The 10,063-nt window shown below is 47.9% G+C and overlaps 1 protein-coding gene across 3 annotated transcripts in view; it reads left to right on the forward strand.

Moving 5' to 3' along the window:
• ACOT7 (acyl-CoA thioesterase 7) overlaps positions 1–7,340 on the forward strand; it is a 29,757-nt gene extending 22,417 nt beyond the window's left edge. For all 3 annotated transcript variants that reach the window (XM_042480003.1, XM_042480004.1, XM_042480005.1), the window contains 2 exons: positions 666–850; positions 6,138–7,340. In XM_042480003.1, coding sequence (XP_042335937.1) covers positions 666–850; positions 6,138–6,242 — 290 coding nt within the window. In that variant the 3' untranslated portion in view covers positions 6,243–7,340. The remainder of the gene's footprint in view (positions 1–665; positions 851–6,137) is intronic.
• The last annotated feature ends 2,723 nt before the right edge of the window (positions 7,341–10,063 follow it).

Raw genomic sequence — 10,063 nt, forward strand, 5'->3', positions numbered from 1 at the left:
CCAATGCTTAGCTGTTTTGAGTCTGAGTTCTGGCATAAAGGCCGAAAGAATAAGAATAAGAATAGATGATGATGATGATGATGATGATGATGATGATGATGATGATGATGATGATGATGATGATGGGAGCCAATACCACATAGTGGTTTGAGTGCCAGACACTAGGGAACCAGGGTTCGAACCCCCTTTACACAGCCATAGGAACCCAACTCTCAGCCTCAGAGAACAGCAAATGCAGACCTTTCCCTTGAAGAAGATAGGTTTGCTTTAGGGCGGCGATATCCAAACTCTGGACACCTTGGCCGATGGTCTGGGATGCTGGGAGCGGAAGTCCAAAACCCCTAGAAGACCAGAGTTTGGACATCACTGCTTTAGGGTCACTGTAAGTTGGAAGGCACACAAAATAACAATAAGAACAGTAATGATTATTGTTATTAATTGTTTTAATTGCTTTTTGTTTGTTCTTGATCCTTGTTGGCTGGCAGGCAATACAGAAATATTTAATTATGTCTCTTCCACTCCCCCCTTTTATGACAGGAGAAAGGGCCACTTGGGTTTGCCTCTCCAAAGGGGTCTTTGATGTTCCTAGAAACTGGATAGCCCTCAATCCATCCATCCACCTGTTACCGCAGCACCTCCTAAACTTCTCCCCTGTGTCTCCATAGGTAGCGTGATCACCATCTCTGGGCGCATGACCTTCACAAGCAACAAATCCATGGAGATCGAGGTCTTTGTGGACGCCGACCCCTTCGTGGATGAGTCTCAGGAGCGATACCGGGCCGTCAGCGCGTTCTTCACTTACGTGTCCCTCAGCAAAGAAGGGAGGCCACTACCCGTCCCGCAGCTGGTGGTAAGTTTGGAAATCTCCTCAAAACAACAATACCCATCCACCCGGCGGCATAACTAGGGACATAGCTGGGAAATACAGCGTTTGCCTCCACTGTAAGGATCCTGTCCCCTGCAATGAAATCTTCATTCCCCAAATTCCCAGCAGTGCAGAGAGCGAGGCATTGAAAATCCTTCCCACCTCAAACTCCTCTTGGATTTGCTGTCTTTGCATTTCCTGGGTCACTTCTTTGGATGCCTAGTCTGCGTTCCTAAATGCTCTGGTAGAGTTTTAAGCTACTACAGGGTTAGAAACGTGGGGACTGCAAGGAAATTTATTTGGGATAAAATGTCCTAATTTCATCCTTATAGTAACTCCAACTCCGGACATCGCTACCAAGGGCTTCTGAGTCGCAAGGCAAGCTTACAAATCTAAAACAGTCCAAGCTAAAACACTATTAATATGCAAAATACAAAATTGACTTCTTTGCAACGTAGTTGGCCTTGCAGTACCTGGATGAGTTTACCCCTCTTTGTGCCACACCATCATTGACTTCAGGTGTGTTTCCACCATGTTTATGGGGTGATCTGAATTCCTATCTCATCTCCAAGGAGTCTAAACCCTGGTCCACAAGAACCTTCGCTTTTCCTGACTTTTGGTGCGAAAGTGATCTTCTTTAGACTAGGGGCAAAGGACTGGAGCAGATGCAAGCTGAGAAAAAGTATGGACGGGTTGCATGTCCTTGGATGCGCCTGTGCTATACGTCCCGCCAACACTGCCTTAATCCTAGGGTTTCCCAAAAGAAGCGGTCGGTCCAAGTTGCCACACCAGGTTAAGTCTCCTTTATCTGAAATGCTCGGGACCAGAAGGGTTTTGGATTTTGGGTTTCTTTTGATTTTGGAATACATCCTGGGAGGTGTCTCTGCTGTGATCGTGTTTTAAAACAAAATGCAAAACCATTTTTGGGTGGGTTTTTCGGGCTATGTGGCCATGTTCTAGAACATGGCCACATAACCCGAAAAACCCACAAAAAACCACGGATGCCGGCCATGAAAGCCTTCGACTTCACAAAATGCAAAACCCTTTCTTGGAGCAGTCCAGCTGCATTTCTGCGTCCTTTTCAAACAAAACACACAGGCTTTGCTGGGAACCCCCCTCCGGGGTTTATGTTTTCCTTCTCTGTTTTCAAGGTGGAAAGGTCATACGAATCGGGTTTCTAGTTTTGCTAAAGATGGCGGGTCTGACACAGTTCAGCCCTTTTTAATGCCCTGCCTTTAAGGCTGGTTGCCTGGGTCGCTCGGTTTGTTTTGCACTTTGTCCAGCAAATGCTTGTTCCCTTAAAGCAGCCCAGCTTGAAGAAAAAATAAATAGTGCAAGAGAAATGTACTTACATCAGGAATGAAGGCAAACAACCGTCCTTGCTGCACCCAGAGAAGGGAGAGCATTTGAGCATAGCTTTGCCTCTGGAGGGGTGCGTAGTTGTCCCATTTCCACCTTCGGCGAAGTAGTAATATAATGATGTTAAGCTAAGCTTTCAAAAGCTTTGGGATGCAAGAGTGTTTTTAACTGAGATTTAAAAAGCAACAAGGGAAGTCTGCAAATGTTAAGGGAAGTAATTCCAGGGCTATGGAGCAGCAAGTGAGAGAAGATGAAGCCCAGTGAGTGGGACTTACTCAAAGGCCACCAATGGGTTTCTAAAGTTGAGTGTGGATTCGAATCCCGATCTCCAGAATCCAACACTGAGACCACTGCACTATGCTAGTGCAAGGCTTCCAAAGTGAAAAAGAAGATGCTTGTATTGAATTGCACGGGTGCATGAACATTTCACACAACGTGGGCAAAGAGAGAGGAAAAACCAAGGATCTCCCGGCGGGGCTTGGGAAGAATCCTGCCTGAAACCCAGGAGACCCAGGGCTGAAAATATGGGTCCAGATGGACTCATTGCAAAGGTAGCAACCTACAGTCTTATGCCAGCAGTCTCTGGTTCAATCCCTGCTGGAAAACACTGAAGAGCCAAACTCTACCAAGCCAGAGTTGGCAATACCAGCCTAGAAGAGCCAAGGGTCTCGATTTACGAAAAGGGGAGCTTAAATGTTAGATGCCAAATTAGCATTTGAGACACATTGGGAGGTCGGGAGGTCTCCTAGTGTCTGTTAGGTGACATCAACTCACTCTCTGGCTATCTGCGCTTGGCAATGCCCACTTTCCTTTCTCCCCCTATTTTTAGCCGCCTTTGCCAGGGCTGCTCTTTTGCCAAGCAGCTGAACATCGTGCCTCGATTAATACGTTATGCGCTGCTGGTTTTCCCCTCCTCGCTCCTGTTTTTTCAAAGCGTTTAGTCAGCCAGGCCGGCTCCTCTCATTTATAGTAGCGTTTATATAATTTGTTGGTCTTGCTTAAAAGCAGGGGGGGGGAAATAACTTGCTTTAATTCTTTAGTACAAGCGCATGGTTCTGTTGTTGGTGATGTTTGTGCGCATGGGCGCACGCATGCCTCCTTTCCCCCCGACTCCAGATTTGTTTCTTAAATTCTGCAATTAGTGCTTTTTTTCCATCCAGAGTTTTGCTCAGCAATATTTTGGATAGCTTTCCATTCTCTTTGGGGGAGAAAATTGAAGGGGGAGGCTTACTTCGGGGTTGGCAAACCCTTACCAACCTGCCCATGTTTTGAGATCTTCTCTGACCCACCACCCTCATGGGTCCTTTTGGTGGAAATTCGGGAGATGGGCCTTTTCTGTGGCTGATTATATTATTATTATTATTATTATTATTATTATTATTATTATTATTATTATTATTATTATGTTTATTTATATCCCGCTTTCCTCCTGAGCACAGGGTGACTTCAGGAGTGTTTTTAAGATAGACATTGGCATCTTAGTGGCCTCCTCCTCCTCCTCCTTGCCAGACTTCCATGCTTCCTTTGCCCCTTTCCTCCTCCATTTAACATTCCAATGTTTTGTTCTCTTTGAAGAAGGACATTGCCTCCACCGCCGCCGCCTTCCCCTGGCTGGCTCTCGAAGGCACCCACCGCTGTGCCTCTATTTCCATTGCAACACCCAACACCTGCCCAGCGTCACGCTGGTTGCAGAAAGATGGAGCCAGGCCGCCTCGGGCGAAGAAGCAAACGCCTCACTTCCCACCGAGCCTTTTTAGAAAATCGGTTTTAATGCTCCAGTTAAGCTCATCTTCTCTGTAAACATCGCAGCCCCCGTGCGCCAGAACCACAGCTTTAGGGGGAGAGCGAAAGGGACCACAACGCCCAGAATCCCCCTCGACATCATGGCAAGATATGTCCCCACTAAAGCATGACCAGTTTTTCTTGTTTGCGGGCAAGAGGAGGGATGGAAAGAAAGGCTGTTTATTCATTCCTTCACGTGTTTTTGTGTCACTCTTTTTGAGCACCGAAAATAGCTTTCCAGGCAGCTGTTGCCAACAAAATATGAATTAAAGCAGGATCTCAATGAAAACACGCAAAGCGATCGGCCTTCCTGGGCTGATGGAAAAAGGGGAATAGTGCCCAGCCGGTTAAATGAAAGGAAGCCCTTTGGCTATTGGGGCGATTCAAATATCAGAGACTGCTCTGAAATATATCCAGAATCCCCCCTTTTTTCATTCCTTCCTTACTTTTTATCTCAGAAAAGATGAACATGGCCATCTCTGAATGATGAGCATGCTGTTGTTGTCACTGACCCTACCATCATCCACCACCATCACCATCATCATATCCTACTTTCCACCTGAAATGAGGGCCAAAGCGGCATACAATTTAAAACAAAATCAATAGGGTTAAACAATGCAAGAGGATAATCTTTAAAACAGAATCCAGCTCTCAAGCTGTTCAGCTGTCCTGGATTAGGTGCACCGAGAATCTTTGCGATTTAGGATACAAAGTGGTTTCTTCCTCCATTTCTCGGAGCTGGCCTCCCCTGTCTCCCAATTGCCTCTTTCTCTCTCTCATCCTGAGCCTGAACTGCCATTCTTGGCCATGGTCATCCCATGCCAAGTAATGCAAAGAAATGAATATGCTTGGAATGTGGTTGTGTTTGTGTTTATCTCGAGGGCTGCGGTATCTTGGACAGTTTGACAAGACGGTCTCCATCCAAAAAAGTCTCCTTCATAGCATCCTTGGGTCATTGGTTGGCACCAGTGGTCAAGCCATCTCTGCTGAGCGTGAAATCAAAGAACTTAAGGGACTCCAAAGACCAGCTAGTCCAACTCGCTTTGGCCATGCTACTTTGCTTTGTTTTATCTGGAGACTGTGGGATGGTGGCCTTTGTTGAGCCAAACAAGGTTTGCTGGAGGAAGAAGCGAGGCAAGGCGCCGTTTGCGGGGCGATGTTGGCTGGAGACCTCTTGGTAGGAGGAGGAGGTCTTCTCCTGGGAAGAAGTCTCCTGGGGGAATGTCAGCCCTCTTTTGTCTTCGGAGACAGAGACGCACAGCTGACGCAGCAGCCTACGGGCATCTCAAGCTGCCTTGGGCACCCAGCAGAGCTTGGGAGAGAGTGCATTTTAACAAGTCAATTTGTTCCTGTCGCTTGTGACAGGGTTTCGGAAGCGCCCTATTTACTGTCGCAAGGAGTGGATGCCGGTGGCTTCAATATCAAGCAGGCAATGGATTAGAAACTAAAGCAACTGTCTTTGAGAGCACCCCCCCAGTCAAGGGATGCTGGGACTTGCAATTCAACAGCACACTCCTCATATCTATTCTAGTCAGGCATTCTGTTCAAATAGCACAGGAGAGTGACCACAGCCTCCATCCTGGTCTCCACAGCAAATGGCATTCAGAGCCGCACTGTCTCTGTTCTGGCTTGCCACTCCTTGCACAGTTGCACAAGAACACAACTCCTGCATGGCTCTGCAGGTGTGAATTTACACTGTGCCACCAATGCTCAAGATCCTGGCCTTAGATACCCTACCTAGCAAGGGGGAGAAAAATGTGAAGTTGCAAAGCCATGCTGCGTGCCTGGCCTTGGGGTTTGTTTGGGCTTATGGTAGCCATGGGGGCAGAAGTCATTGCTGCCCCTGGCCTATATGCACCTTCACCCCTTGGTCTGTCTCTGCCTCAGTCTCACTTTCTCTACCGCCTAATTAATAATAATTGTAAGCTGCTCTGAGAGCCTTTAGGGCTGAAGGGTGGGGTATAAATACTGTAAATAAATAAATGTCTCTCGTCTCTCTCTCTCTCTATTGAGTCTCTATGTGTGTGTCTTTTAGATTATCTGTCTGTCCCTATCTCGCTGATTCTCTGTCTATCTACCTGAGACCCCCAAGTCCTTCTGATCCATGCACCCTCCTCTCTTTTCTCGGCAGGTGGAAACCGAAGACGAGCGGCGGCGCTTTGAAGAAGGCAAAGGCCGCTACCTCCAGACCAAAGCCAAGCGCCAGGCTAAGATAAAGCCCCTCACTCAGCAATGACACCCCCCAAATTACCCACCATTCCCCGGGAGAGAGGGAGGGAGGTCCTGCAGCCGGACCGCATGGAAGTCCTCCCCTTGGGCAGATCCATCGCAAACACCTGACCAGTGGCACAGAGACACACAGATGCACCTCAACACCTCCTGGAGAACTGTCCATCCCATCACTGCCTGTAACTATTGCTAGACCCATCAGGAAGAGGGGGAGATTATAGAGAGAGTATAGGGGAGGGTCCCAGCCTATGGGGCAGAGGAAGGGAGGTTCTTCTTCCACAAGGGAATCGGGCCCAAAGCCATAATCCTGACCAAAGTAGATCCAGGGAATCAATGGGGTTTACGCAAGTGTGCAATTTCTCATTCAGCAGTGCTTCAGTACTCTTCTGCAAGCTGGGACATGCCTTCCAGAGATGGTTGGACTCCAAGTCCCAGCATTCCTCACCTAAACCAAGCTGCTGGGAGCTACAGTTGGACGAGTGCTGGGAGACCACTCCTGGCAAAGACAGCACTGACACCGAAGGAAGGCCAGAGAGTACGTCAACAAGGAGTCTTCCTTGAACCTTCACCGTATGCCCCTGCCAGGTGTTGCTGGACTGCAGCTCCCAGCAGCCCTATTAGCCAGCAGTAAGGAATACTGCCAGTTGGGTATTCACAACATCTGGAGGACTGACTGCGGCCTTTACAGCTGAGCTGCAGGTGAAGGGTGCCCTATTTTTCAAGAAGAGATTGCCTTGTGGTGTGTGACAGGTGCGATGGTCCACCTGGATGAACCACAGAAGAGGAACGACAGGCACAGTTGTCTCCCTGGTTGGACTCTCCGAAGTCTCTCCTCCCATCCCTCCGTACTAAAAGTTCTCTGCAAGAAATAGTAAGATCCCTTTGGGCCTTAGCTCTCTGCAACCCTCTCTGTTTCACATCTGTTTCCATGCCCAAGAAAAGCTTTCATGACCAAAAAAGCTAAAGCATTGCCCAGTACAAGAACCAAGCGGTCTCCTCTTCCGTCCCGTATCCCTCTGGGAAAATATATATATACATATGTACATGTACGCTTAATTTATTTAATGAATGTTGTGAATAAAAACTGGTCCGCCTTTAACCAAGACCCAAGAGGGGCGATATTGTTTCTTCTTAAATTCCTTTGGGTGGGTCAAAGAGAGCTGGGGGATACTTATTTTATTTCCAAAGTGCAATGGGGAAGCCAGCAAGGTTGGTTAAAATGCTTCCCAGATCCATGCATTTTAATTTGGCCGATGCAAGAGCCTTGCGGTGTATGGAAGCCTTTGAAAAGTTCGGGCCTGACTAGAGTTTGGAGAAGTTCCCTTTTTGGGGAGGCCATGTCCTCAAGAATCCCCCATGTTCCATAAATAAGGATCTTCTCCAAGCTCTGGGCTAGTGAAAGGCTGTCCTTTCGACCTTTGCCTCTTCAAGAGCGGCTGACCATCATGGACCCTTTCGTCTCCTGGTTGAGCTCCATTGTTTTCTCCTTAAAGCTGCGAAGATTTCAGGCTGAGCTGCTTAGCAAGGTAAATCTCTGTATCACATGCAAAGATCCACCTTCAAGAAACAAAAGGCTGTCACCTTTCCCAGGGGGATTAGCAGCAAGACAGCTCCTGTCTTAACGCCTCACATGGATTACATTCACATGGCCAGGATGGCAACATCCATGCTGCAAACCAACCCAAGCAAATGGCTGTCTTCAGGGGTTCCGGCAAAGGTAATGTATAACACTGTGATGCGTCTCCAAAGTAGTCAACTTACTGTGATTTCATTAAAAATTATTACCTACTACCCGACCTCCAAAGATCTCTGGGCAGCTTTATAGCAAAATCAGTTCATGTCATCCCCAAATTTCGTTGTTGTTTTGGGGGTCTTTGCATCTCTCATCTGATTAAGGGTCTCCGAAGAAGTTCAGAATACAGTTGGCCGATGCAACTTTGACGTTTTCGGATTTGATTATTCATGCATTTGGTTAATATGTTCTCTCCAGGGATCTTGAAATCCTCCAGCGCAACTTTGCTAAAGTTGACCATAGAGTCACGCTGGAAGACCTAGAGATTGCTAGAGAAAACACCACTCTGAGCATTTGTAGGTCCTCCAGTATTGTTCTGTGGTCAACTTCTGCCAACTACAATGCAGAAAATACATCTTGCAAGCTTCTGAATCTTCCCAGGGTGCTTCACCAGGCAAAGATGCTTTTACAAAATCACACAGAAGAAGAAAAGTGAGGCTATTAGGCCTACATTTTGTCCCAGATGTTACTTCTGTTGTCAGCGAAGACAGTGCGGAGGGATTTCAATGCCGGCAGAGGCCTCTCCCCAAAGGGCATAAAAGGCAAGCAATAAAATTTCAAATCCATTAGCAGCAGCAGCAGAGTAATGAAAGAAAGAAAGGAGGCTTAAGTGAAGCTATTCTGGCAAGCAGGAGGAGCATTTTGGCCACCGGCCATCGCTAGGAATTGGCTTCCTTCGCTGCAGTTCTGTTAGATTTCACAAAATTGGCAAGCGGCTTCTCCGAAAAGCTTGGTTCAGGGTTCGGGAAGAAGGAAGATGGAGGAACACGCTTGCAAGCTGGTACTTCCAAACAAATCAATGTCTTCCTTAACAGGAATGGGAAAATGGGGTGAGTCTGGGGTGTGTGTGTGTGTGTGTATTGCTGGCATGGGTCTTACAGACCTGCAAATTTCCACAGAAAAGGCCAGGTCAGGTTCTCTTTTAGAAAAAGCTGGTGTTTTTAAAATGCTTTGGTTGTGCATTCCTGCAGTCCAAGCGGTTGGGATGGATGACCGTTGGGGGTCCCTTCCAACCCCTTCGTTTCTTCCTTGCAGGCTGAATCCATTTGCAAGGGGTCTGTTTCAAGCTTCTAGGTCACACCTTCCCCTTTTAAAAATGCAGATTCCCAACAGAGCCCTGCAGAAAAGTCCCTGTCTGTCTGGATGGGCCTCCCTTGGACCTCTGCTTTCAGGGGTCTCTGGCTCTTTGCAGGAGAGGATTGTTGCAAGGAAGAGACTCCAAGACTGTTTTCCTGATGAGCGTACAGCTTGCCTTGGGGTCCCTTCCAACTCTAAGGGTCTATGGATTCTCTTTCATTTGGGGGTGTTTCCGTTGAATCTTCTCACGCGGCAGAAGGAAGCTGGATTGGATGGCCCCTTGGGGTCTCTTTCCGGCTCCAAGGTTCGGTGATTCTATGCTCTCTGGCAGCCTGGCTGCGCTCAGCAGTGGGCTTTCACTTCCGATTAAGCCTTGAGATGCATTTGAGCGAGGAGGGTCTGCGTCTCTGTCTTTGTGCCTTTGCATTGCATGCATGTGTCTTGTGTCTTTCTTGCATCCAATTGACAGGCGGTTGTGATGCAACAGAAAAAAACCCACCTCTGACTTTAGGAGGTTCCCCACCTGAAATCTCCAGAGAATGTGGCATGGGAGTGAGTGCGGGATGTACTGTATATACTCTGTGTGTGTCTGTATATACACATACTGAGTAAGCCTTGGTCCATTTACATGTTGCTCTGTGTATTGTTCTCTGGTTGAATGGCAAGGCCTCAGGATATCTATATTTACTTAATGATCCATTGCCTGCTGGGAAATCTTCCTGACTCTGGCTGGTTTTCATTTGCACTTGCTGGGTCTTGGTTTTGGTGTTTTTCAGGACTGGGAGCCAAACTTACAGACCGCTGAGAAGCAGCAGTCTGGCTCTGCCTCCGCTTGCAGCGTCCGGGAACCGCAGCCTTTAAACGGCGTGGCTCCTAGACGCTGCAGAGAAGGAGTGCGGAAATCGCGCTCCTTCTCAGGCCCCGGAAGAGGCGCCATGAGTGCCAAAGGGCGCACTCGC

Source organism: Sceloporus undulatus, chromosome 7, assembly GCF_019175285.1.
Source record: "Sceloporus undulatus isolate JIND9_A2432 ecotype Alabama chromosome 7, SceUnd_v1.1, whole genome shotgun sequence".
Lineage (NCBI taxonomy): Eukaryota > Metazoa > Chordata > Lepidosauria > Squamata > Phrynosomatidae > Sceloporus > Sceloporus undulatus.